Source organism: Aptenodytes forsteri, unplaced genomic scaffold (assembly GCF_000699145.1).
Source record: "Aptenodytes forsteri isolate BGI_AS27 unplaced genomic scaffold, ASM69914v1 Scaffold181, whole genome shotgun sequence".
In the NCBI taxonomy this organism is placed as follows: domain Eukaryota; kingdom Metazoa; phylum Chordata; class Aves; order Sphenisciformes; family Spheniscidae; genus Aptenodytes; species Aptenodytes forsteri.
This window is the reverse complement of record NW_008795702.1, coordinates 2298534-2323734: the sequence shown is the minus strand read 5'-3', so window position 1 is coordinate 2323734 and position 25201 is coordinate 2298534. Positions and strand designations below refer to the sequence as shown.

The 25201-nt window shown below is 36.7% G+C and overlaps 1 protein-coding gene across 1 annotated transcript in view; it reads right to left on the bottom strand.

The window, feature by feature from the left end:
• Window positions 1-25201, bottom strand: part of VAV3 (vav guanine nucleotide exchange factor 3) — a 142739-nt gene that overhangs the window by 31002 nt on the left and 86536 nt on the right. Inside the window, exons 18-19 of the mRNA XM_009283190.1 lie at window positions 23671-23716; window positions 841-977 (exon numbers count right to left, since the gene is read on the bottom strand). Coding sequence (XP_009281465.1) covers window positions 841-977; window positions 23671-23716 — 183 coding nt within the window. The remainder of the gene's footprint in view (window positions 1-840; window positions 978-23670; window positions 23717-25201) is intronic.

The following is a 25201-nucleotide window of genomic DNA, read 5'->3' as shown; positions in this document are numbered from 1 at the left end:
TAACTTCTTATAGCCTCAAAGAAAAAAGAAAATCACAAAGACAAACACGGGAATGACAATTCAAGACAACAAGAGACGCTTCCCAGTTGTTGTTCTATTAATATCCTGAAAGTTCTTCTATTTACCTCTATTTCCATTTATCCAATAATATCAGTAGCACGTAGGATTCTAGTATGAACAATTAAGAATCAAGAAAAATGAGACATACTTTAATGCATTTATCTTTAAAGTGAATGCAAGACAGCATTTTGAATCTGTTTATAGGTCTCAATTAAAAAGAAATTTCAGTAACAGTAGTAGTGATGTGAATCAAGTGAATTTTGCCATCCATAGAATATACTTTTCCCATGTACATAAAAAAACCTGTCCTTAACTGACTTGAGAGGTCATCAAGAAGTTTAGGTGTGGTTCTGTTTTGCAGAGCTATTTTTCTCCCCTATAAATCTAATATTCGTAACTGGGTTCTGCCAATATAGCTTTTAGTTCAGCTATGTAAAGAGAAACAGTGACTGAAAATTCACAGGACTTTGCTGTTTATGTGCCAAACGCTCTCCTTCACTCCCCTAATTTCACTAGAAGGATTGCTACCAATGCCATGTTCTTGCAGATTTATTCACTGGGACTCTTACTCTACGGTTGCAAGAATGAAGCTTTACACAATATAGGAACTACTGGCACTTGAAAAGTAAAAAGTAAAAGTAAAAAGACATTTATTTTGGGTAAAACACAAAGATATTCTTTTGTTGTTCAAAAAGGAAAAAAATTCCAAGAGCAATATATCAATAAGAATTTAGTATCTGGGGCTAAGGGAATATAGCCATTTGCTAAATGATACAATACCTGCCAAAATAAGCTATGTGCGTCTCCTCTAATTAGTTCAATAGTGTCCCCAATCTGGATATGCAATGGTGGACCATCTTGTGTCGCTGGCTGTGGTATTCCGTTGTAGTTTCGAATGACTTGCATTCTTGGTAAACCTGAACAAACAAACAAACAAAAAAAGAAACAAACAAAACAAGTCAGCATATATTTTTAGTTAATGACAATTTATAAAATCTGAAGACCACAAAAGCAATCAATCAACAAAGAGACACTACGTCTTTAATAGGTACCTGACTACAGGCACTAAGGCACCTTAGTACTATACCACATACAACCCAATAGAAAAGAACTACTTTGAAAAAACATCTTTGTCCTCCCTTCTTCTTGGGGTAAAGTTGATTTCATGTCTATAGAGGCTCTTTCCTCTACATGTGCACCGCTGGCTCTGCATAAGGTTCAAATATTAAGGCCATCTTTGTAGTTCAAGGCAAAAATTGTGATGAACTAGTATTAAAGACACCAATACGGATAATCTCATCAGCTTTAGATCAGTATTACCAAAAAGCCTACTGCTGATGTGAACATGTCCAAGAGAGTAAGGATGACAATCCTTCTAGGCTTTTCAAAAAGCTTTTTTTTTTTTTTTTTAGATTTTCAGGTTTTGACAATATTTTTGGATACACGTAGCAAAGCCTGGATCAATTTAAGGTTTCATTTTCAAGACAAGAACTCTAGCTGCACACTAGTCCTTCCACATCAATACTGGCTGCATCTAGACAGCTGTTCTCTGATTCCCCCCCTCCCCCCCAAAGGGAGCAATCCACTTCTTGAGACACAAAATATTTTCCCCAAAGATTAGTCTCTCTGCCTGTACAAAGAACTAAATCACTGTTTATAACTACAGTCCAAGAACCCTCCACAAGCATGTGTCAAATGGGGAGCTGGGGACGGGATTTCAGCCGGAAGAGAAAACTGTGGGTACTGTAACTCCATGTTCTTATAACTATAACGGCATTTTTTAAAAAACACTTAAAGCATTACAGGCAGCTAGCGTATTGCACTAAAAGAGCGTGCTGTGATATTACAAAAGTACTTGAAATCAAGTGAAGTACCACCCACTCCATAACAAACATAGTAAAGACTTAAAAGCTTTTAGAAAAGCATTTTTTCCACTCTTTATACTGCCAAGGAAGGCATCATTTTAACAGAACAGATCTATTTTTAATTACTCTTCTTCTATCTTTAAGTAAAACTTTATATAATAATTTCCCTGGTTTTAACTGCACACGGGATGTTAAAAATTGCTACAATTAAGTGGGCATATCCATTTATAATCTTAACCAGAAAGTTTTTGGTTAAGTAAGATTTTGTAAGAATGTGTATTAACAAACACAAATAAAAGTGAAAGCATGCAAAGTGAAGGTAGCTGGGCTGCTGTATTTAACCAGTTTCTTGCTGGAGAGTCATGATTAACTTAATTCTAACAACAAAGGATCAGCAGGCCTGCAATAGACCTATTTCTGTTGCAAGATCACTACTGTAATTTAGGTGGCAAGAAATACAAATATTCATGATCTCCTCTAAACTGTATGAAACATGAAAGAGATCGCCTTCAATAATTACTACTCTTTGTATTTAGGAATAAATACTAATCCAAAGTGCTGATGAAACGTTAAGCAAAGTAGTAACAGCTCTTATGTTACTCAACCCAAACGACACCGTAACTTTTACTATTTCTTCAAGTTATCTGGCATACTTAAAATGAGCACCTAATTATTAGTAAGCCATTATTCCACCTAGGTAAATACCAGACTTCACTTTATTTCTCAGCTGAAGGCTGTCATGCTTTCAAATACTGATTCAGCATCAACAAATGTTGCATCTACTGCATGGCAAATAGAAGCACTGCTGCATACAAGTATCTACTCAAAGCTGACAACTTTGTCCTAATGCAAGGAAACTTCCTCATCACAATATAAGTGATAACTCTGCATATGTGATGAACAAACTGTAAGCATGCACTCATCTTAGAGACATACTGGGAAGTCAAAACAAATGCACAAAAAATTATGAAAACCTTCCTATCAGGTGATTTAGTTTACCACATTTTTAGTGTCAGATACAATATACTTAAAACACCACCTTTGTATTGATCTCATCAGAAGATAATCAAGAAATACTCTTGCACTTTTCAGCGCAAATCCTGAGTTTTTTTTAAAGGTACTATACTTCTGAAATTTTTAATCATAAACACGTGTAAAATGACTTTTTATTTCTATTTCACTGGCAATTATTGGCATCTCTGAAAACCAGGCCAAGAGAACATGGGGAAAAAACCATGCTGTGTCAATGAGCAGAATTATTCAAAAGGTAACACAGAAGTAATAATGTTAAAACATATCATGCCTAGAGTACTTGTGTATAATTCAATATGCTTAATTCTGTAAAATCCCGCAGCAATTTTGATTATAAAATTCCCTTGGCAGATACAATGTTGGAAGAGTTGATCTAACACCTCTTGACATCACAAGAAATAATCCTATTCATTTAAATAGGCTTTCAGGTTAGGGTCTTAGTCTTAAAGTTCATTATCTTGCTCCAGATCCCTTCTTCAAACTTCTTTGCCTTAATGCCTACAGAAACTGTGACAACTACAGCATTGACATGCTACAGCTGCTCTCTACTGTGGTGACCAACAAATCTTATTCTTCTACCGTGATTTTACTACCTACTTTTATCCAATTGTTGTCTTTGGTCTACTTGGCAGTTCTTTGTGCTCAGCGTTGTTGTTATGAATACACACTGCATAGCACAATGTATATGCACTATCACCAGACCTACATAAACCAGCATCTGGAATAAAAAGGATGCATTGCAATAATACAGAACAACATTGTGATTTCATTAATTACTCTATTACTTTCGTTCACCCTCTTCAGTAATGATACTGTATGCTAGCTTCAAGGCCCTTGATCAAAGATGCATGTATAAACAAGGGAAATTATTTTCTGGTGCTATTATTCAAGCACACGTTAGATTTGACTCAGATTCTGAAAAGTAATTTGTACCTCGAAGTACAACAACTGAAGGTAAATTCACTCTCCAACAACAGGCGTATCTGAGTCACAGAGAATATATTCATACCAGTATCAGCAATACCAGACACGCGTAGACAGCCTGTACTGATCACAGATATAAAAGCAGTGAATGTGCAACTAATGTGTTTTCCTCGTTGTATGAAAATATTATCAACAGGACCTGTCCCTGTTACATGATTTTAAACATTTTTAAAAAATCTTTTTTCCAGGAACAAAAGACTAAACGAAATCGTTGAATCAATCAGAAACAAGCACATACTATTCTGGAATAGCTATTTTTCCATGGAGAAATCACAGAACTTCCCTTATATCACCATTAAGCACGGAAGAAATAAATGGGGTACAAAAAAGTTAATAAACTGAGGTGGAGAGTCAAAGAGCTCCAAACAGAATATTCAACTTTCTTTTCACCACAGAATTACAGATTTCATAGTAGTAGCTCAGAAACAGTTTAGCAGATTAACATTGAGATGGCGTACATTTAATTGGACAGAATCCGGTCAGTCCTTCACCTCCTAACCTACACAAAGTACACTGGGGTGTGACGGATCAAGTCCCATCCATCGTTATCACAGGAAACAGCTCATACAATCTTTCAGCTGTTTAGCAAGCCTATCCTAAAACCAATTTGTTTGTTCCTACTGTTCATTTTAGAACTTTATTCTCTGAGCATTTAGAATCTTCTGCTTTCCAGTGTAAATTAGTTCATGGACAACTTATATCCATCTAGAGGCAGCAGTCTGAATAGTTCTTTTCCTTTTGTCTGCATTTATTTTCATAATGTAGTTATAGAGAGCAATCATACCCCTTTTAACCTTCATTTTGCTAGGCTAAATGAGCCAAGTTCTTTTAGCCTCCTCTCATAACTGATCGATTCCTCTGAGGCAGTACACCAACTGCTTTACTGAAGTTCAGACAGACAAGATCTAGAATATTTTCCTTGTCTATCTTGAAATTTCATTCTTAATTGGCACATGGATTCATCACAAATATACTCATTAAGAATCCTGAGTACTTGCTGTAATATAATAATGCAGACAAGAAAAAGCAGCATGTTACAGAAACCTGAAATGTTTAAGTGTAATTATGGATTATTTGTGATAGAAACAGTATAGAAACATTATGCATTAATGACTAAAATATAACCATTAGAGACACGATGTACATAGCTGCAGTACTGAGAGTATCTGACAACTGCAGAAAACTTCTGGAAACATATCTGGCACAAAAATGTTATTCATTAATATGTTTAAAAGCAGATAAAATTCTAACACAAAGGACAAGGTCAGTATTTCAGCCATGCGTTATTATAATTAACAGCAAAAATCCCATTGGCTTCCATGAGGTCAGATTTCCACATGGCTGAAAGCTTTTGTCAGGAAACTTCCTCATTTAAAGATGCAAAAACAGCCTGGCAGTTTCCAACCTTGAAATCAAAAAGCAAACTGACCCAGTTATTCCACCAATAAATAGCTGAAATTTACTTCATTTGAAAACCAGGAAAACCCCCAGATTCCTAGAAAAGTCTTCACAGCCAAGCTCTGGGTCACAGACCTAACACAAATTGAGTATCTAAATTATAGCTCATGAGAAAAGCAGAAAGCATGCTAAGAGTCAGGGTTTACAAAGCACCAACTTGGCTACATTACAGAAAAATAAAACCTTTCATAAACCATACCACGCATTTGAGTATTTAATCTCATAGTTATGAGTCAAGGAAGAAGGTTACATTTAGCATTACACAGTACACAATAAGTTAGAATACCCATTATATATTAAACGATGAGAACATGTAAACCACTTGTGTTCCTTACAGCAGCCCTGCATTTATGAACGGCACTGAATGACCCTCAGTTTCATGCACAGATTCAAAAATGTTATTTTTTTGCTAACAACATACATAATGCATGCCCTATGATGACCTCTATCTGTCAAAATTGATTCCAGCGTCTGTTATTTCCAAACAACGGCAGAACGTGGTTTACGCTTTGGGCAGGGATCATTTTAACATACAGAGTAATGACATAGAGTATAGGAGACCAGGGTTCAAAGGTGCATTTGTGGATATACTATATACTATTAGCACAACGACGTAAAACAGCTTTGTCTGCATTAAACATTTGTTCCTAGTTAATATGAGCCTTGAAGGAAGACTTTCTTGGTTAATATGAGCCTTGAAGGAAGACTTTCTTCTTCTATAGGGAAAATATAGCCTAGTCACCAAATATTTATACCTGATCCAAAAACCACTACTGTAATAGAAGAAAGCCTCCTGACTTCATGAGGCTTTGAGTCTGAAACAGAATTTTAGACTATCTGACAAGGCCACATCTTCATGTTTCCAGGATCTCAACACAATGACATTTGCTTTCCTATAGGAAATGACATGAAGTCTCACTAATTCTGTCCTTTCTTTCACCAAAAGAGCGTTTTGGGTGTCTGTTTGGACACTCTGAACTTGCTTTAAACCTTTTTGGTTTATATTTTTGTAGCTACAAAAACAGGGAATGCAGCTCTGCTGAAGAACAGACTGACATTTAGCGATCGATAAGCCTTCCATAGCGAAGACCAGAAGAAATACTCCCATCTCGAATCTCAAAGTAGGTGCATCTCCAGCCATCTTCACCCTCCAACCAGGAAATGAGGGCAAAGTAACACACGGCAGTATCTCATTGTCTCACTGGGTTAAATATCTAAACAGTGACCCACAGTGTCGTGAATCATTTTAACAGCACAAACTAAAGCCACACAGGCAAAGGAGACCTTGTATTTAAATAAAAGTGAAGAAATCCAAATTAGTATTTACACCACGGTAAGTAAAGTTAGATCGTGAAGGTTTCAGATCAAGGAGCATAACTGCAGATAATAAAGTAACAAGGAGTTATGACCAAAAAAATAGAGAGGAAAAGAGATGGGTTGATAAGGACAGCAGTGTGAAGAGCAGGTGGACAGTTATATCCACAGTCTGAGCATCCATGACACAAAAAAGAGCAGCTTTGCCACCTTTTTTAGCAATATCATGGTCCAATACTAATATTATTAAAAGCTAAAGGGAAGCTCTATTCTGAGCATGGACTGTATGAAAACAAAGTCCTTCGGCATTCTCTGTATGTTCTTCAAATCAGCTCTGCTACGGTCCGTGTTTAAAATTCCTGTTCCTAATGATTTTGTTGCAGAATTAGCAGTAAACTGGATTCTCCTCTGCTGCATTTATCAGGAGAGCTACTTCTTAATTCCTAATCAGCGTCATCTATCTCCACAACCAGTGGAAGTCAACAGCTTTGTACAGTTTCTGCCAAAGGCAAAACTTGTCTAGAAGGACTTCTCAGCTGGTGAGGAAACACAAGAAAAGCAACATTACACAATCACTTACCAAAAACCACTTACATTCAGTTTCTAGGGCTGTCAATTAATGACGTGAAAGAAAATAGGTGGTTTTTTTTTACTTTTAGGCCGAGTACTTATGACACGAATTACAGAACTCACGTACATGGAACATGCCAGCACAGTCTTTTAAGTGCACTCTTCAGAGTGGCAATGATTTAAATAATTACTAATGGACAAAATTAACACAGTGAATAAGCACATAGGCATACCTCAAAAAAGATATTTTAATTGAACTTTTAATTCTCCCAGTCCTAAGTCATTATTTTTGTATGTCATCATAATTAGAAGTTCTAATTTTAGATATTGCTTATAAGCCTTACATTCATGCAAGATGACTGAAATGCTGACAGTGCCTAAGAATCAGCTTTGAATATTTCACTTGTCTTTTCTTTAGCTGTCTTGTCTTTGAGTACTGTTCAATAAAGTCTCAGTATTTTTCATATGACTAACCATAACCCCTGAGTTTGCTGCTTGACTCAATTTTAAGTCAAAAAACTTCAGAAGGCTGATTATTAAAACATTTAACAGTTACCACGAGCCTTACTCAACTAACTGTTTAAGCTTCTGCTTACAAAGGTTTATAAATAGAGCAGCCCTGGCTGGGCTTTCTTCCATAAACAGAGAACTCACAAGCACTGGGGGCGGGGGGGCAAAAATCTTCACTATCTCATAATTCAGATGACAAATCTGTAATGCACTCCAAACCACATCTGATAAACATTCACATTTCTCTTCCACTTCCACAGAAGCAGAAGAATTAAAGACTGTCATCCTACAGGACAAATAAAACTACTGAAGAATTTTTTTTTTTTTTTTTTTTTACAGTCCTAGCCCTGCTTTCTGTGACTGTCCTCCCCCAACTGTTCCTGCCATTGTACCTTCTTAAAAGCCTTCCTGAAGCAGCATTCGGGGTTCCCTCAAGTCCTTTACTACCTGTCAAATCTTCTATAATTATTCAAAGACACAATTTTTCCACCATTTCTCTTTAATGCTGCATATATAAGCCGTATTCTTGGCAGAGACCTCTGCAAAAATGGTCAACCATCAACTAAAATGAAGATGTGTGGGAGGAAAAATCTGTCTGCTAACAGTCTGATCAACAACTTGTTATCAGAAACAGAAAAACACCACAGCTCAGGAAGTTCTTTTGCTTCTTCGGGTTTCGTAGACCTGATCATTAGCACAAAGCCTCCTGATAAGTAGCTGTATCTCCATTTTCCAGATATGATCCACACAAAACTTGGAACTACATTGCAGATCATAGCAGGAGTTCATTACAAGGAAAATAAGTCTAGCTGTGTTATTCAATTTACATGGTTGCATTTTTGAAATTGTGTGACTTCTGAAATATTTCTACACAGATTTGTTTTACATTGCAGTAGTTTGTTTTGCCTAAAGAATGATGCATAGACAAACAGACATCTCTCCCCCTGCTCTGAACGTCAGTATTTGACTTAGTTGAAATGTTTTTTCAGCAAAGATATTTGAGGATAACTCTCTCTTTATGCTTAGTGTCAATATGAGCAGCGTTCGTAAAATTAGCAGCATGGGAACATGGGCACTCACTGAGGTGGACAGTCCCCTCTCAGTAGCAGCTTTAAGTTTTCAGGTCTTCCAAGTCAAGACCAAACTTAATGTTCAGCTTAGTGCTCCTATAAACACAGCTAGCATTTATTTTGATCAGAAACAAGCGATTTAGCTAAGAAAATTCAGAATCCAAACTGAAGTTTCACAATTTAATTTTTTATTCAGAAAAATAACTCCAACAGAAGGCATTTTCTTGCTTAACTCCTAGGCAGGGACATTTGGCACATCGTGACATTCATTTTAAGGAATCTGGAAGCCTGCCTCTGTGCAAGAAAACATAGGCACTGCAGAAATGCTTCTGAACAGCCATGTTTTTAAATTAAGAAGAGAAAGCCATAAGGGCTGCCTTTTGGGAAAGGAATGAACCTGTCATTATTTAGGTGACCGATGACCATTTGTCTCTCATGCCCTTAAGGGTGGTTCTGCTCACAACTCTCACAGATTCACTTCTCAGGTTTAAATTTCTTTTTTGTTTCTCAAAACAGAACAGAAGGAAGAGAAACTGTGAAGGTTTTTGGGAAGTTGGGGGACAAATGTTACAAGAGAGCAAAAGCAATCTGAAAATTAGTTAAGTACAATGCAGAAATCTACTGACATACAAATGTCATTCCCGTTTGCACAGCAAACATTTTCAGAAGCTGTCCTAGGCATCATTCAAGCACTCAAGTCTTCTCTTAAAGTACATACATTTGGTTTTGTACATCCATATGTAACTGCAGCAATAAAGGATCCCATTTTCAGAAAGTCACGTACCAAGTACTAGAAAGATCAAGTACCACTAGCTCCAGCTGCACTTGTCAAAATTTTTTAATTTTTTTTTTTTTTTTTTTTTTAAGCTTGACAGAGAGACTTTAGCACATTAATTTAGAAAACCTGGACATGCCCTAGATGGGTAACTGTGGATTGCAAATGCAAGAAAAGATGTTTAAAATAACAGAAATTGCATGTGCAATTCCAACATCATCTCTTTTTATACTCAAAACCAGGTACTTGGCATGTAGAACTTTGATGTCTGCAGTTTGTCCTCTCTCAGAAAAGAGGGCTCTCTCCAGGACTGCACTGAAAGAGCGGAAGAAAGCTAGGAAGGTCACTGACTTTGTAACAGTCATAGCCACATACATTTTTGTGATAAATTAGAGTGAAAACTATTTTTCTTTCGCTAACAGACCTTGGTTTCCCTTTCATATCATGTCTTCCTCCAAACAAGTGTTAAGGACAAGCTCTCGTGTTTTGTACAATTTTAACTTCAAATGCTTATTCAGGCAACTAGTCCTCACTTGCAGTGACACAGGCAGCTATCTTTGTGAGAGTAAGGGATTTTGGAATTGTCTAGATTGAGAAGAATCTCAGCACTTTGAACAAACGTTAGAAATGGCTGAGTGATAAATATCTTATTGTGTGAATAAACAATAAAGAATAATCAGGTTTCAAAAATACAGTTTTCATTTGTTTTGACAAAGTAATGAAATCTCATCATTTCAATGTAGTCTAGTAGGTAAACTGGTATTTATTTTAAAAATAATGTTGCCTCAAAACTAAGAAGCTTCACTATTTTATTTAAAATTCAGCAAACTAGAGTTTTGGCATATGAATTAAAAACTGTGGTACACAAGGTGCTGCTTTTTATAAAAGCAAAAGGTATGAAAATTAACCAGTGTTAATTACCACATCTTTTAATGTGGTGCCATAGACAGGCACGGCATTCTAAAAAGTGTATTTGTTCAAACAAGTACGTGCCCTGAGGAGCTAACAACTTACATTGGGCAGATACTATAGATGAGCTATGAAGGTGTGTCCAGACAGCAGTAGATTATGTGCAGCAAAAAGTTCTGAAAAACAGGGACAAATCTTGGAAGATAAAAATCCACTATTCCACAGAAGTAATTACTTTGAGCTATATTTTTAACACTACCTTCTGCCTGCCCAGGAATGATTCTGCAGCAAGCAGTAAGAGGAAAAAGGCTTGAGAACAAGAGCCCCACTTTGGAAACTGAATTTAATACTGTGAAATGTCATGAATCTTGTACAGGACCTAGGCATTTTTCTGTTGTTGAGCATTCACAGACTGAATAATTTTGAGAACTCGGTCAATTAAGTATAAACAAACATAAACTTTGTCCTTTCTAAAAAATAAATATACTGCAGTAAGAATACGATAGTCAAATCTCACCTGCAGTGTGCCTGAAAGCATGGCATGACAGGAGGCAGCCCTACCTTTCAACAAGTCTATTCAGCACAAATGGAATTAGTCATCCTGCTGACTACACTATACATTTCATTGTACAGATTCTGTACACTAAAATAATAATCACGGATAGCAAGATGGTAACTGTGCACAGTATAACCCATGCAAAAGCACACCTATGCCACCTAGAATCTTTCACAGGTCTCAAACAAAATTTAAAAACGTGCATTGCTGAAAACATGCCGAGATTTTATTAATCAAGCATTGCAAAGATGAAAATTAAATTATCTTTCATGCAATTTCTTTTGTGCTCAGCATTGACTAATAGCACCTGCCTCTAAGAAAAAACTTTACTCTCCACTTCTGCTACTTGCAAGAAATAAATTCTCTGGCAAGAGGGGAGATCTAAATTATTACACAACGTGAAGGGGAAGTGGCTGATGCCTGGCAAAGCAGGCAGGTTCCAGCAAATGACAGAATAACCTTGCCTGCACGCACCCTCTTCATAATGCTACAAAATCCTTCAGCTTTTTAAGTTAAACACTCTCGTGATCTTCCTCTTCAAGCAATTTTTCTTTTCTGTGGCCTCTACCCTGATTACAGCAGATACCTCTTTTACTTCTTAACTGAGGGTTCTTAACCTACATGCCAAAAAATTTCAGGCCGATATAGACCTTCTTGCATGGAAGCATCTGTAGATGAATGTTGCCAAGAATTACGGCATTTTATTAAGCAATGAAAAGACACTGTTGCTTTGGCTGAAACAAACCTGCTTTCAAAAAGTATGCCTACAGATTTCTGGTTTGTATAGGCTACAGCAAATAACTTATTTTCTTTGGGAAAAGAGAACAAAACTTGCTTTCGTTACAAAATATTTATGTTATAAAAGTAAAAAAGGGTGAGAACATATTTCACTGTTACCGCAGTGTAGTTAAAATTTTTTATCCCTACAGAATACATACTTGTGATTTTGTTTTTATGCTGCATACTTTGCACACTTGAAGCATTGGCAATCTATGAAAATAACTTCTAGGAAACCTGAAAAGCATAGTATTTTGTGATACCTCCAGCTTTTCCATGAATTTATACTATCCCTAGCCTCACTCAGTTGACATACCTGTACACAGACATTCAGACCACGTCTTAAGTATCCACTGAGTATAAAAAGTATATATCTTACATATTATCTGGTCTCACTGTCTTCATTTAGAAGTTACCCTTTGTTTTCTAGCAGGATTGGCATATCAAAAATTATGTACTACTCTGACGCACTAGAGTTTCTGCAAACTCCCTCCCTTTTTATCAGAGAAATATTTTTGTTACTACAAATTTTTAAAATAGTTTAAAAAATTAAATAGCTTAATTTTATATGTTTACATATAAATAAGTCCTTCACTTGAAGATGGATCACATGATGAACAAAAAGCAGTAAAAGGGTTTTGTTTTAAAGATAAAAATGAAAACATACAATAAAATCATGCATGATCACTTGCTCTTTGTTGCAAAATTGAGAGGTTATTGGTAAATTATCACAGGCAATAAAGATGGGAATCAAGTCCAGTCCCCTGTCAAGATGTCAGTCCTGCCATAATAATCAGGTTCCATCTTAAAACCTTCTTGTTTCTTTCCCTCCCCCCCAAGAAAACCCTCATATATTCATCTTCCCAATAGCAAAGGTTCTCCTTCTATTTTCTGTTTCCAGTCTGAACGTGAATTATATACGCCAGCAAACAGTGGGTAATTTGTTAGGACATAAACCATACCTGAAAGCAATAAAGGATATGGGTTGATGTTGCATCTAACCCAGGATGAGTGTATTCTGTTGCACCCCCACAATCTGTGCAGCCGCAGGACTCAGCTGGTTCAGCAACCCAATCAGAAAGAAAACCACTTATTTCCCGGTCACCGCCACCACCACCTCCCACGACCAGTTTTCCATTATCTCATTGAAGCGACTCGGCCCTGTGACCAGATGATCATTAGATTCAAAAGAAAGGGCAGTGAGGGAACACCTGGGTGGGAAAAAGCACCACACCTTGTGGCAGCAGACTGTAGTTACATCAAAGAATCACCAGAGATCAAACTGACAGCAGCAGAACACCCAGAGTTGGTTCTTTCTCCCAAAAATACTGCCCTGACAAAGGACACCCCTTATGCACTTAAATCTCAGCATCAGCTCTTTGAGCTTAGTTGGGCATTCGATGTTTCTCAGATGCCTGAGCCATGTGCAGAGCGATGTACAATTACAGGATTTAAATCAATACCACCAGAAACGGACAAATAACAAAACCAGCACACAACGCACAAAAGCAGTCAGAGATTTAAGTCTCCATCATTAAGTCTCATACTCTTTTCCTTTTGAGCCTTCCTCCTTATCTATCCCTTCTTCTCCCCATGATCAAGCAAAAAAAGAGGGAGGGGGGAAAAACTACAGGGCAACCTGTAGGGTCTTACAGCAAAAAAAAACCAACCCACATTTAACTTGTAGAAGAGGTAGTGGCATTAAGTGAATTCCACTGTACTAAAATGATCACTGCTAGTTGCAAGAGGATTGCTACTGCCAGGGGTGAGATGTTGTTCTGGAAGGAAAGCTGTGCTCTGTACATGCAGCTTTTGTTGTTGTATCATATTTCATGTGATTTGTTGCTGTCAAACCCAATTAAGGAAAAAAATCCAAGAACAGTAAACATGCTGCTTTATCATCTGAACTAAACGACATAGTGCCTCATGCTCTCTCCTCTCCCCACGTCCCCTCTTCCAAATGGGCAAGTTAAAGAATAGCTTCTAAGATTAGTGGAACTGAGGCACGTTTTCAAGGTATCAGATAATGAAGTTACTACTTAATTTCTCTGTTACACACTAAAGCTTAAGAAATGCAAGTTATGAAAAGCGCAAGACGGACCATGTCTTCCTATATATTTGCAGGTCAGCAAGAGCAGCAGTGAGGGCTGAACTCAAGTGCTTCCTCTGAAACCCTTATAAAGGTACCTTACCTTTCTTCCTGGATAAACTACGTTAAAGGCTTAAAACAACTGGCTTGAATGAATTGATTCTACTGAAAAATCAATCAGATCAATTTTTATACTGTCACTACTTGGAAAGACTAAGTACTAAATAAATTCAAATATGAAATTGCCAAGTTGTTTAATTGTGATCTGCAACCTAGTTCTTGAAACAGTCTCAGTACCATAGCAATGGGAGGGTCAGTGTGAAAGCAATGTTTTAAAGCAACTCAGCTGTAATCAGTAGATGGCCCAACACAGATATCTGATGTTTGCACGAGGCAGACTGGTAAAGCCTACTATAAAAACAGAATTTGCAAATATATGGATAAATATAATGTAAAGACTAAAAATACTTTTTGAAGGAAAACTGAGGACATTTGGAGTTCTCTGAAGTAGACAATGAACATGAGGATCAAGATTATATGTTAATCTTGGCAAAATAATTTTAACAGGACTCACTATGAGGCTCTCTTCCAGTTTTCACTGTATGACAGGCAAAGTTCCCCCCAGATAAATAAGCAGCAAAAGGACAGCAAGTGAAAGGTTGAAACAGTAATATTTTTTTCAAATAGAAAGTGGTTTCCGAAAGGGTCACCTAAAGGCATCCGTGCTTGGACTTACGTTGTTCAAAAAAATTAATAAGCAGTATTGAAATGGGAGTAAAAGTGGATTAAGTCTTGTAGAAGGTGCAAAATCATTTCTTTAAAAAGAACACTACTTGCAAAGGACTGACAGAAGGTTTCATGAACTGAAGTGCCTGTACAATAGGATTACAAATCACAGAATAACTTTGGCTGGAGGAACCTTGGGAGGTCATTTGGTCATAATTACATGTTGGATGTAACTTAACAAACACAAAGTAACATATGGGTTGAATATTCATACATGATGACAGACTCTGAAACAGCTACCATCGTACAGACAACAGGTCTCAGAGTAATTGCTAAGTATTCTTTAAAATCAGTTCTTTAAGATCATAATCTAATTGTGCTGTGCACCAATGCTAAGAAATTTCTCGGAGCAGACCACAGAACTAGAAAGACCGACCACTCTTGGACCTAGAAGTATGCAGACAAGCAAACAGGATGGTCAGACGTACAGAAAAGCTTCTGTATCAGAAGAATTAAGCAGATAATGGCTCTCAGACTAGGAGAGAGATGTCTGGAGGGAATATGACAGAGACAACTCGTGAGTGGCACAGAGACAGTGAGAAAACGTACTCGTTAGTCCTTCATTTATTGTTCACTTTCTTGATTCAAAAAATAGGAGGTGTCAAAGTAATAGGCAGCGGGTTTAAAACAAACAAAAAGAAGTACTTTACTCACACAACTAATTATGAAAATAACAGTTAAAGGATGTTGTGAATGCCAAGATTTTAGGTTGGTTCAAAAAGTGGTAATGAAAATACGTGGAAGAAAAATTAAGAGCTAAGAAACAAAAACACAAGGTACTGGGGGAAGTACGGCAACACCTTACCCCATATTCTCTCCTTAAACATCCATTTAATTGGCTACTGTTGAAGAAGGGATCCTGGGCTAGCTTGGCCTGCAGCCTAACTCAGCCTCATTGTTCTCTTCTCTGGGAAGCTCAAGGAGGTGAGCAGATTAAAAACTCTCCTGAAAAGCAGCATCAGTTTCCCAGGCTCTTGCCTCTGGCCCCTTCTACCAAGCTGTAAAACCTTCCTCAGGCAGAAGCAGTTCTGGGAGCTTCTCTTCTGTGAATTTTCAGCAGTCTTTTCTCTCCCATGGGATGGCTGCTTTCAGTTTTACAATGTTTCCCAAATTCTTTGTGTGAGAATTACTTTGAAGCAGTGATCAAATACTGATTTAGTTAAATGAGTGAGCCACAAAAAAAGAAACCATATGCTTTACAGTACTGTTAAAATTCAGTAACTTTTGACTATTTTTAATCATTCATTGCCTTATTATCTTTGTTTTGCCTTCTGAGAATGACAGTACCCTGAAGATTAAAATCAGATATGAAAATAGATGGGTAAATGCAATACTCCTCTTGAAGATGAATAAGAGATTTACAAGTCCCAATAAACTTCAGCAAAATATTATGCAATTCCCTTCTACTTGCCATGGTAACTAAAGGCAACTTGGGGCCGTATGATTTCTGCACATGCCCTTTTCTTTTCTTTTTAAATAGTGCTGTATCATTTTTGTTGTGTGTGTAAAACACAAAACAGTGTATTTTTTTGTTTGTTTTATTGATCATACTTGTATGCCCACTTGGTCCACTTTGACCTTAATCTCTTCCTTTTTTCTGCCTGCCAACTCCCTTGTAGTTATCTGTAAACAGTGACGTTTTGCTTAGAACAGTCCATGTTGAGAGTGTTTTTATGCAGAAAAAGAGAACAATACTGTAAGACTTTTAAACCACCTCACCTTAAAAATTATGCTAATACATGCTGGGCATGTAATAAACACCATTATTTCTCTAAGAGAAAAATAAAATGTTAGTTGCTCAATTTATAGAGACAGTCCCAAAAATACACCCAATAAGACAAAAGAACCTAAATTACTCAACTACAAACTAATCTTGCAATCCAACCAGACAAGGATGAAAGAGTTTGACAAAATAAATATATTTCACCCTTTGGCATCTGGGTCTTCTGATGTTTAATTAAAAGAAAAGGCTAAAGGCTATGTTCTTCTCTGAATGTTAGTTCACTGCTGAGATGCCAAAGGGACAGGCACCTTTCAAAATACCTCTCCCCAACAGGAATGTAAAAATTATTTTAATTTAAAATATAACAACCCAAATAAAAATCATTAAACTGCATTTGAAATGCTTCATTGGAAGACAAAACTCTGCTTTGCCTTCCAGAAATGCATTAGTGGAAAATTTCTTGGTGCAAAACATTAGACATGTTCTTTCTTGTATCACAACAAAGATGAATTCATTATTTTGGGAAGCAACAATAGCTCAGCACACAGCATTAGCGCTGCAGTTAAAAAAGCGAAGATCCTAAATGTAGTATGTATTTTTAATAAATATGTGAGATAAATTGATGTGATCTCACAAGTTAGGTCACACAATTCAGTGTATCTGAATTCACTGTTGCTGAGCCCACCTGGAGGAAGCTGTCCCATTACCTGCTCCTAAGAACGTGGTGACCACAAAGAAATTCACCGACTCTGGTCTCAAACCCCAACACTGTCCCAGCCGCATGATGTAAAACACATCAAAACACGTCAAAACACATCTGTCAATACTAAGAGCTGGTCAAGTTACAGCTGCAATCCAAGTCCTTGAAGGACTCCAGAACATTCCGACTGATACGCCACGTCAGCAAGCAGTATTGCCTCTATCCTGCTAAGGAGTCTTCCTTTTGCAGCCAGCGCGCTCCTAGCTGCCCTGTTAAACCAGTTCTTTCCTGCGATTCACCTGGTTCACACAGATTCCTAAAGACATGCACTGTATACTTTATATGCACCTTGAACAAAGTGTTTAGATGCTGTGGGGGGAAGGAAAAAGCATCCAAAACCCCATAAACCCCCCCAAGAAGTTAAGCATATGTTATACATATCTATAATCAAAGCTTGGTTTTGGTTCTGTAGCTTAATACGCTACCGTGTAGAAAAGTCTTTAGCTACTTAGCAAATCTAATGCTCCACAAACATTACAAAATTATCTCTAGAGAAAACATGCAAAACTATATATACTTTGTTATTATTGTTAATTATTAGATACACTTTACTTCCAAGAGAAGTAGACATTTGAGTTCCTTCAAGTCTTTAAAATAGTAACTGGGGTTTTTTGAGCCACATAGGCTGCATTTTTTAAGCCATGGGCTGCATTTTTATCTATAATAGGAAATTGCAAACACTAAATCAAAAGGACGTAAACGAGCAGGTCATTCTGGTTAGTCTGCATGCAGCAAGTCTCCCAGTCTTCTGGACAGTTACAGATGCAATGGATGTTTTACTACTATGAACCTTATTAGGTTATCCTGTATCAGTAAGCAGTGGGAAAGACCTCAAACTTGTCATACAACAAACTCTTTACTAGAGGAAGTTTTGTGAAACATTTCTCTTTCCTCCAGTATTCCTTCAGGCTTTTCCCAATTTAATTTGCAGTCGGCTGCTCCTTCATGTACACGTTTGTTTTGACCAGCCATTAAAACCCACGGTTATGTTCAATGTAAGCAGTATCTAAAGCTGAAAAGAATGTCTTATGTATACTCTAGTACTTCAGTCCGTGCTGTCACGTCAACTTCCCCACAGAAGCTTTTCCACAGATATTTAACAGAGAAAGAAATAAGCCTGTGGGACTCTGAGCAAGGTCCTGAGGGAAGATGCAGAAACAAATGGTTTGCTCTACTCAGTCTGAAAGGAAAGACAAGAACTATTAAAAGGGGATTGCTATTCACGCCTACATTTTATTGACAGGAAAAATAATTAAGTAACACTACCGAATGTCTCAGAAAAACACCTATTGATGTTTTTCTTGATTCTATACACAGAAACTCCTTTACTAAAGGAAAAAATGCTACCTTGGTCTAATCCATCTTGATGAAGATAGTCATAATAAGGAGATACTATTAGTGACATCAGTCAGCTCCTCACTTCTCATGCGAAAACTAAATACTGGGGGGTTGTTTAATACTGGCTTTTTATTTTTGGTAGACCATTTTCTGTGGCTTAAAACTAAGATAAATTCTTGTTCTCAACAATGACAGTTAGTAATGGGCCACCAGAGATCCAGACAGAATCACAGGTAGCTGCCCCCATTGCTGAAATGGAGAAATAAATTCCCGAATGCCAGTTTTTAAGCACTGGGCTTCACGTTGCAGAAGGTTATCTTTTCTTATCCATGAAATCAGGTATTCTCTATACTGGGCTGAACAAAAAAGACAACAGTCAATCAGGACTACCAAGGACTTGCCTGGATAGTTCCAAAGACAAGATGATGAGAGACATGCTTCAAATTCTCAGTTAAAGAGAGTAGTTTTATCTATAACAACTACATGCAGGGCAAAGAATTATCTGCAGGTTGGGATATCCCAGCGTTCGAATTTGGGCCAGATTTTGCTTTTGGCTGGACATATGGTTGGAGTGGCACTGAAATGGAAATCAGAGTTAGACTTGCATATCACAGAGCACACTGTCAGAATTTGTTGAAATATCTCACAGTCTAATATACCTCATTCTCAACTGAAAAGGAAATTTAAATTGCCAATATTACACTATCCCCTAATTTTTACTATGAAGACAAGATGCAACCATTACCACAATACACAAATACCTGAATATTGTTTCACTGCTTAGTAATGAAACACATGTAACAATGACACAACCTAGTTAAAAGATTCCACAATCCAATTTCAACAAAATATGAAGCACACAGTAGCTCATTTCCCACCATGTCTAATTAAATAAACATATCTCCAATGCTGTACTTCTCCCTGCTACTTCTCCCTGCACAGATTTTTTTTTTTTTTTTTTTTTTTTTTTTTTTTTTTTTTTTTTTTTAATGTATATACTTCAGGCCATAAACCCAGTTATTCTCTTCAGATCCTTTTCTTTATAATCTGTGTAAAATCAACATTACAGGATTGCTTCACAAAGCAAGTACGGACCAGACACCAATCAGAAATACAAATACCTCTTTTCAAAATTACTATTTGATCTTTGAACTCCCAGGCTGAAAAATAGCTTTGCCCAAGCTACTGCACTGCATGCATTACTTGTTAATATTGTGTGTCCCCCCAAAAAAAACCCAGTCAATATTTTACTTTCTTTGAAGGGAGAAGACCTGTTGGTTCTGTCCCTCAGTTCAGAACTGAGGTTTTCTAAGCTTTAATCCATGCTTATAAAGAAATCAGCTATTTCAGAAGTCAGAACATGGTCAGTGACATTTTTTCACAGACCAGATTTTTAGTTTAGTCTGCAATGAATCTTGAATATAAGGCTTCTAGTGTTCTATTTTTACCAAGTTTATCCTTCTGATATGAAATATACTTTCACACTTTTAGAGATTAAAGTTCCAATGTTTATATTAGCTCAAGTGTTTAGGGTAAAACTAGTTTTGAAAACACCAAGCTGTGAATCTATCACATTTAGACTCTTTATACCGTTAAAAAAATAAAAAGATAGCAAACGTACACTGTATTATTCCAATAGCTGAGAAAGAGAAAGAAAATAATTTTTACTCTTACTAAAATACATACAAAAAAAACATACTAAAAAAATTGGTCGGATTGCATCACCCTTCTCAAGAAAATATACAAAGCCTGAATTTATGCTTACGAATATACACATGAATGGTCCATTTGTCATTTAAGACAATAGTGCCAATCACATGCTTAAAATTAAACACATGCATAAAAGTTTTCATGACATTCCTTACACAATTAAAAAATGTTATGTAATTATCAATCCATATGCCCATCCTAGGCAAAAACTGACACCAATCTAATCACTTCTCAAATACATTTAAGCAGAATCATGTTGTTCTACAGTAAAATGCAAACTATACACCAAATTTTTCCTGGCTTTATAGGTGCAGATGCATTTACAGGTTCATTCTCTCAATGGCTTTTATTATCTGCTGATTAATCCAAAGAAAGGTTATCTAAAACCTGTCTCCCCTAAAACTTCGTAGATGGACCAATTCAGGTGGCTATCTGCAACTGCACCACAGGCTGAAGTCATAGTGCACAGCATAAAGAAAAGACAAAGTCACATTTTCTTTTGCCTTCCAATTCGTTCTTCACTAGTACAGTTTCTGCACACATTTCTTTTTGTAGTTTCTGCACATATTTCTTTTCTCATGACTGTTTCATTTCCCAGGAATTTCTCTGCCTCATCATCCATTAATCACTTTTCCTTCTAACCTTCCTTCTTATTCAGCACAAAGCAAATCTCAAGGAGGAAACTGTCACTGTCAAAACTTTTAACCAAACTTCCAAGAAAAACAAATGAAACAGCCATGAACAACTTACTGCTTTTAGGGTACTTCAACTAGATAGGTTCCTCCATCAACGAGCTTTACCAGCAGAAGACGAGATATTTTAATCCAGTATCCTCACACTGTTTTGTTTAGACCATCCTCCTACTCACAGTACTTCTCATCAAACTTAAATGTTTTCATTCAAGGCTAAGCTGTGTCAGTAAAAGTTGAATTTGGCTCCAACAAGCATAAAAAGAGAAGCACAATGCATCAACTTGACTATGCTATGCCTCCCGCGTTCCATTATTCTTTACTAAAATAGCCCAAGACAGACAACAGAAGGAGACAAGACAGAACACAATGTTGAAAAGTTTGTGCTAAAATACTTGCAGCCCAAAATAATTGTATTTACTGCTGATATCAAACTCCATCAATATTTAGACACTGCAGGTGCCTGTTACTGATTCACAGCAAATGCCTGCTTTCCTAAACTAGTACCCATGCTTCAGCACCATAACATGCAACACAGGTAGCGGCAGCATATTAAACGTCTGGGCAGCGAACTTTTAAAAAAAAAAAAAAAAGACAGCACATTAAGATTTAAATATTATCTCTGACTTTGACTACCTCTCTGAGCATAAAGAGCACCACGGTACTAGGATTTCCAGAGATTTATATGCCAGCGTTCTTGAAAAGCTCTTAGGATCAATGCAGTAAGGCATGCCTGAAATAACTGATCTCTTACAAGTGCTGCTCTCTGGATAGCATCTTCTGTCTCTCAAGGCAATGTGCAATCTGATGAGCAACATTACTCAGAATATGCAAAAGAGATGCCAAGAGTTTACCAAAGACATTCATATCTTTAAAAGTTATCTCCACCAAGTTACAGCAGGACTCAGAATGCATATGCTGACAAAATGCAAATAAAAAAAAGCTCCCTTCATTTCAAAACTGACAAAGTGTATGTACAGAGCACGTTAGTATGTAGTATCTTTTTTATTATTATTTATTTTAAAACATTTATAATGTCAGAAGCAATTCTGTAAGGCAGTCTTCTGCAACAGTATCTCTAATAAAGGGACCTAAAGATAATAGAGATGTTCTGCATTTCCACCTGCTTTCAAAAACATAACAGAGACCAAGAACTTTACTCAGTAAGACCACCCCAACAACTCAAGGAACTGTTCTGTGTAGGTAAAGGGATGGGGTGGGGGGGAGCAGAACCATATTTTAGGCATTGGTTTCATACAGCTTTTAAACACCTATTTATTCAATATGACACTAGTGATTTGAATGGCACTTACTCTTCAACAAAAACTAATTTTAAAGTATCTTTGTATATAAAGATCATGTAAATACTTGCTGTTGAAGTCTGATAGAAGTAAAACCATCAGTATACCCAAAAGGTTCTCAAAGCTAAATTACTTAAACTTTTAGGAGTCTACATGAGACAGCTGTGTTTAAAGATCTGTACCTATAAGGACTATTCTGCAAGCACACATTACACTTCACTGCAACATATACCACTGAATGGGAAGAACTCGCACAGTCCCACTTGGAAGAAGTATTCTTACCCTCTTCTGCATTATTTAATTGATATTCTTGATGTTTCTCCCTCTGACTGTATTAATTTTCAGACTTACAGGGTGCCACTTTTTTCTTTAATGACTTCAGTCAACAACACACAGAACCATTTAGGAGTATCATGAAGCAATATTTTTTGCTAGAGGGAACAAAGTGACGATACGTGTTCCAAACCATGTCAAAGTTAGGTGAGTAAGAAAGGTGTGGTCTGCTTCAGCTAGTTACAACATTTAGACTTTCAGAGCCCAGGCAGCTGCAATGCTAGTGGCACAACCAGCATTCCTACTTTTTGAAATTGCTTAGCTCTGCCAGGCTATAATGTGGTGTATAGAGTTGCCATCCTGTTTAATGTTTGACTCCAGCTATTCTCAGGTGTCCACATCTAGAAACATTTAATAATCCACAGCTTAGTTTTATTTCAAATATCTGCATAACAAATCTCCAGTAATTAAACTATACAAGAAACATAAAGGACAGAAATGTAATTACTGTAAAAAAGGACAGTAAAAATATCAGTTACACTGAAAACCATTGAGTATTTTATACAGACATATAATGGGTCTCCAGAGGAAATGTTCACCCACTTGAGTACACGGTCTATAAGCAAGCATTTAATTTTCTTAAGGGCTGCTGCTGCCACAATTCCACAAAAGTATCTACTATAAACTAACAGGAAGAATAAAATCACTTTGAAATTCTACATAAAACTGCAATTGGTTTATGCCTTTGCCCACAGCTTTGCAGATCAGAACCTAAGCTTTATAAGCAACTGTCTGCTTTTCATCACTTAGTTATTTCTTTTAAAACTGCAGAGTACAGTAGGGTGCGTCATGTTAACTGAAAGCCCAGAGGCATTTTGTTGTTCAGGTAGAACTGAAGCACTGCTTAAAAAAACAAGGAAAAAAAAATCAGAGTTCAATCAGCTGACCTTATCTTTGAAATCACAAACGAAGCAATCGCTTTAGACCTTCACGACTTCAGCAATAAAGTTCTCAACATTGCGTGCGTTACAGTAGCATTCATAATGTAATTTTATAAAGTGAGTTACAGCTTTCTCGCTCTTTTCATTTGATGTTTAACTATTAAAAGTCATGACACAAACCTGGGTCCACGTGTCTAGAGTTTCTTCTAATTCCATTCGCTCGTTTCTGCATAGCAAAAATACAAATCAAGGATATGAATAAACATGTTTGCATGTAGGCACATTACACTCCTTTCATTCCCACAATCTACTAGGCAAAGCTGGTCTTCTCAAGTTATTTCTTCCAACCACCACCACAATTATCTTTATCTTATAGTTAGATCATACTTTGAAAAATATTCTTAGTCATGTAGACTGTTTTTTCATATATCCTATTTTTTCTGACACTAGGCTCAAAAGATTCTTAGTCCGTAGGTTTATTCACACATCAACATCTTTTGATACCAAGAACAAATTTATTTTTTGATCATTTATGAATAGGATAGTGGGACAATATGCAGTTTGGCATTATCTGCCCCAGATTATGTCCACAAACACAAAAGTATCGAAGCTGCTTGTGTTGCTTTAATAAGGTAGAAACTTTCACTATTCACTATTCCTACTTTGTACTTAAGGTAGCTAGAATTTCCTATGCAAGTCTTAATTTCCTTATTTTCTGGGCAAGTACTTAAATATATTTAGTAACTCGCCTCCCTATATCTTTTAAATTTGGATGAACCAGAGCTGTGTGAAATCAGAAACTCTTTGACAAGACTAGACTTTTTTTTAATTTTTTTTTTTTTATTTTATACTCCAAGACACTTAATCCCTGAAAATTTCAATGTGAAATAATGCGTATCTGTGAACTACTGATCTGCTTTTGCAAACATGTTTTAACTGGTAGCTTTCATGAAGGTTCATGCATTTATTTATTTTTTTAATCAAACCAAGCAGAGAAAAGCATGTTGCATAACAAAGGGAACAATTAGGTTGCTCCAATTTACTTGCAGTTGATATAAGCTGATGCAGGACACACACCGAGGCAAGCCAGAAAGCAGTAACCTGAGGCACAACCAAATTACTAAGCCCTGTAGCAAGCTGGCAAAATGAAAAACTTGGTTTAAAAACAGCTTTCAAACTCTTGTGTCTTTGGACATACTCTCCCTGTACCCCACAACTCTAACCAAAGAAAGGATGCAAGTTTTGTTTCATCTGCAGTGGAAAGAAGAAAAATTTAAAACCACTGCTACAATGAAGGTAGTGTTACTGAGTAAGAACAAAAGGCTCAATTATATCCTAATTTTTTTTTTTAAATGTAGGCTGTATTGCTGATAAGGATTGATGCAGAGTGGTGTGTAACTGCAGATTTGCACAAGAGAAGGAAAGGGGCAGGAGTGGGAAAAGCAAGCATGAAGGAAAATACAGAAATGTTTAACTGAAATTTAAAAAAACCCAATAATTCTGTGACAATGTAAGTCACATACACCAACATGTAATGGAAAACAATTTTAAGGAAATAATTCTTGAGCTGTATGAAAACATGCTCAATACTCTTAAATATATCGCAGTACCAGTAGATTTTATTACATTACTGGTATGAAATCTAAGTCTATGTTTTCCAAAAAGACAGATCCTCATCTATGCTCAAGTTTCCTTCTGCACAGAGAGAATT